General features: G+C 45.7%; 1 protein-coding gene and 1 non-coding gene across 2 annotated transcripts in view; both read right to left on the bottom strand.

Annotated features, from left to right (window-relative positions):
• Positions 1–515: 515 nt before the first annotated feature.
• On the bottom strand, positions 516–622 carry LOC116082817. The gene has a single exon (XR_004115450.1). It is a non-coding gene; the product is annotated as a U6 spliceosomal RNA (small nuclear RNA).
• A 1,957-nt stretch (positions 623–2,579) lies between these two features.
• The window catches only part of Laptm4b (lysosomal protein transmembrane 4 beta), a 45,559-nt gene continuing 43,810 nt past the window's right edge, over positions 2,580–4,328 (bottom strand). The window contains exon 7 of the mRNA XM_031358492.1: positions 2,580–3,637. Within this exon, the coding sequence (XP_031214352.1) occupies positions 3,557–3,637 (81 nt within the window). The 3' untranslated portion in view covers positions 2,580–3,556. The remainder of the gene's footprint in view (positions 3,638–4,328) is intronic.

The raw sequence follows: 4,328 nt of genomic DNA, 5'->3' as shown, positions 1-4,328 counted from the left end.
CTGCCAAGACCCATTTCACACATCCACAGGCACTATTTTTGGTTGTTGTTAGGGCTGGAGGCAGGGAGCCTTGAAATGGCTTCACCTGTATTGTCATTTCTTCTGCAAGGGCTGCTCTTTCCAGACCTTGACAAAGATATCTGCCTTCTCCCCTCCAAAGCCCCCATGGGCCTGCTTATGGTTCTGCAGCACGACAGTGCAGTGTTTAAGTCAGCTTCCATACTGGTTGCAAAGAAATAACACATCTTTTTAAAAATGGAAGGAAATACATGTTTTTATAGTTCCATTAGCTCTCTCCTATCATGAAGCTTGGTCTGCTAAGCAGGATTTTTTTTCCCCTTCAAATGCAAGAGCTCTCTATAGAGAAAGCTACTTCAATGGCAACTGTCTTGAAGATGGTTTACTGAGGTTATTACCAAGGACTATTGTTACTAAGGATGGATGTTGGGCCCCATTTTGGCCCTGGTTTGGGTGTTGAGGACAGACCCGATCCTTGCTCGTTTTTTTTTTTTTTTTTAAATATGGAACGCTTCACGAATTTGTGTGTCATCCTTGTGCAGGGGCCATGCTAATCTTCTCTGTATCGTTCCAATTTTAGTATATGTGCTGCCGAAGCCAGCACTTTGCTCAAGTTTTGAGACCGGTCTCAGTCACATCTGTGTCGGGGTGACTCAGCAAGGCCTGTTTGGCCCTGCCTCTGCCCCCACTGTTGCCTACGGTAGAGTTTTATCATTGGCCCTATAAGTCACTCCATACTCTCCATCACCCTTCCCCACCTCCTAGTCATCTTACCCCACCAAAAATCCCCCTCCCTATGTTCTGAACTTATATAAGCAAGAGGCTGACGCCATAAAGTTGAGTTCCTGCTTGGTAAGACTCCTGGCTCAGTGTTTTTCTTTTGGGCCGTTGACACTCGCCATCCTGCTCAGCCCCAGAAAGACCCCGGTGGGACTGGGACCTCTCTTCTCTTACCTGGACCTGCCAGCAAGAAGCGGGCGGATGGAAGGACAAATGAAATGGGATGTGGTTTGGTTAAGCAGTCAAACTAACAAATCTTGGCAACAAGAGCTTTTTTTTCTTTTTTGAAAGAAAGGAAAAGAAAAAAGAAGTGACTTGAGTGTTTGGTCTTGAGGGCTGCAGAGAGGGGTGAGGACATGAACACACTGGGGAGGCACTGAGTGGCCTTAAATCTCTCCCTGACTGCCCTAACAGTCTGAGTAGCTGGTTCAAACAGCAGCTCAGTTTCTGAAGTTGAACAGAAAGCAGCAGGTCACCTTCCCCTTAGCCTAGCAGGGATCTAAAATTCCCTCTCACACAGTCCTATTTGTGACCTTTGAGGGAGTCAGTTTAAAGCTGAGAATTTAATTAAGACTTGAGCGTGAATATGAATAGCCTGAAGGGTTTCCATGCAGTAACCACAAGATGTAAGCAGCAACGTGTGGACTTCCTTCCGGTTCCTGGATTATGAAGATGGGGAATCAGTGGAGGTATGTACATTCCAAACCAAGAGCTGCACTTATGCTCCAAAGGCACACATACCTATCCATTTGACTACATGTCACTTGCAAAGATTAGTAGACAAAGAGCTTAAAAATCTTGGAGGAGAACAAGCATACAGCTATAGTTTCCTTATGAGCCCTCCATAGGGATCATAAACTACTTGATAGAAGCCATTTCAATATTCTGAAGAAGGCTTACTGCATCTGACTTTGTGAGATTCCTACAGACACAAAGGTTCAAGAGACAGAATGTCTCAGGATTAATTCAGAGTCCTAATGAAAACAAAAAACAAGGATAAATCAGTGCTCCCCAGCTTTCTCGTTAAGTTCTTTCCTGCTACTAAGCTGAAATACTCGCAAAAGCAATGTCAAAAGAGGTTTATTCTAGCTCACACTTCGGGGTTCACTGCCATCTCAATAGAAACAGCAAAGTAGCAGGAAGCTGAGGAAACTGCTCAAATTGTGTCCACCAGTCAAAAGAAAGCAACAGTGTTTTACCAGTGTTTCCCACTCTTATGGGGTCCAGGCTTTGCTGCCCAGAGAATGGTCCTGCCCACAGTAAGCAGGCCTTCCCACTTCAATTAAAGTACTCAAGATAACCTCCTCACCATGCCCACTGGCCCACTGCCCAGGTGACTAAATCCTATCAAGTGGACAATTAACAGGAGACAGAGGCAGAGGAGATTTGAGGCCAGCCTAGTTTACAATGTTCTAGGACAGCCAGGGGTACACAGAGAAACCCTGCCTCAAAAAGACAAAAAAACAAAGAAAGTGTTTTGTGACCTAGTGTGGTGGAACATAGCTATAATCCCAACATTATGGGATAAAGTAAGTCCTCATTTCTTAGGGGAAAAAAAAACAGTGAGCAGGTATGGATGCCATGGAGACAGCATGGTCACACACACCACTGCTCAGCACTATAAAAGGACAGGCAAGTGACCCGGGACACAGGATGTTGTTGGTCTAACAAAACTCATCAGCACTTAAGTATTAGAACATCTGTGTGAAATGGGCTAAGCTATGTTTATATGTGTAGCCCTGAGGACAGGTAGAGTCACCAGTCAATCACCAGAGCCACGATTTCTTGGATGCAGACAAACTTTAATTGCAAAGCCATCGTGTACAGCACATTGAGCAATGACCAAGCAGGAGACCTGCTCACATTCAGAGACATGAACAGAAACGCCTTTCAAAATCCAGACAGTCTAGAGCATTCCACATGGCAACAGACCTTCTTATCTTTCTGAAGACTGCTTGACATTTTCATAAATGATTAGGCATACTTAGAAATTCATAATAGGTTGTACCTTGCAAGAAGAGAGTGTGGACACCTTTTCCCAGACATACATGGGTGGTTCTGCTCAATAAAGCAAGAGATTTGCTGGGGCAGGACACCAAGGAAAAGTAAATGTGAGTCTCTCAGGGCCGAGCAAGCTGATCCCCTTTTCACACAGGAAGAGACACATCAGCCATACCCAAAACAACAGGCAGCCTGGGCAGCTCTTGCCTCATTGTTCCCTATTACCTCAGGGTCTCTATTTAGCCCAAAGAAAAACCTTGACCAGCAAATTCAGAGTATCATTGAATTTGGGGATAGTAGGAAAATTCTTTTATCACATATGTAAGGGCTCCTAACGACCTAATTAGAGCAATTCATGTTATTTGTATTATGGATACTGGAATGATGTAAGTATTATCTAATTTTGATTTTGTACTTTTAAAACAGTCAGAGGTAATGGAGAGGAAAAGGATAACTCTCCATGCAGTTTTGGGGCCAGGCAGGTATAAACCAGACTGGGGAACAACATCTACAGTTTTGAGAAAGACTCTGGGAACTCATCCCACCCCACTCCTACCAAGATAATCCTACAGCCTCGCTACTGGCTTTAGCTACAGGGGATGTGTCAACAGGGGCTTCAACTTAACATCTAAATTGGAAAATGTGGTATTTTAACAACAAACAGGCTCAAAGAGCACATCATGGAAGTGAAACCACAGGATCATTCATGCAGCTACAGGCTCAAGCTGCTGCTCTCAGCTCCTCCGCACCACCACGTTCAGGCAGACACGTAAGGTGGCGGTGGCTCCTTGGTGGTGCCAGTCACAGCAGTGGCATCGTCGTACGGAGGCAGCAGCACCTGGAAAGGAGAGCCAGAGTCAATGTTTAAAAGCAGGCATCCATTCCCTGACTCTGAGCCAGGCTTTAACTGAACATGCATACAGATAAAGCCTTCCTATAACCGGTACTCCGGTCTATGGCTCACTAAGTGGACATGTTTTTTATGGGACTCTGAAACCTTAAAACTGGGGTGTGACTTTGGCCACCTCTGCTTTCCTGCCACTTTCTACATGTGCCTGCGTAGCCAGAAGGTACATGTAAAGAAGTAAGGGAGTGAGAACAGTGTGTAGGCACAACGGCAGGCACTAAGCCGACCATAGAAACCACTCGGCGGTGACCTAAAAACCCTGCAGGGCACACCTTCCTTCCTACAGTGTATTTGACTGGCCTGGCTCACAGGAAAGCAGGTGACAGACAACTGGCAAGGACTAGCTGCAATCAAATTAACAGGCAACAGTGGAGCTGCTTCACAGCAAGGCGTCTGACACCACATCTCACTGTTTCTGTCAGCTTTGTATCTGTCTCCTCGAAGGGGCAGATAATGGTGTCCCTGTGTCCTAAATACTTCACAAATCACTCAGGGGACAGGAACACCTGGGATGCACTTGGGTCCAGGAGGTGAGGAGGCATCTGCAGAGCTCTCTCCACAGAGGGACCAAGCCACTCTGAGGGTATTCACATTAGCAACCAAACACCGTGAATTACTGTGC

Source organism: Mastomys coucha, unplaced genomic scaffold (genome assembly GCF_008632895.1).
Source record: "Mastomys coucha isolate ucsf_1 unplaced genomic scaffold, UCSF_Mcou_1 pScaffold7, whole genome shotgun sequence".
Classification (NCBI taxonomy): domain Eukaryota; kingdom Metazoa; phylum Chordata; class Mammalia; order Rodentia; family Muridae; genus Mastomys; species Mastomys coucha.
Note: the sequence above shows the minus strand (reverse complement) of the source record. Positions and strands in the feature narration are given on the sequence as shown.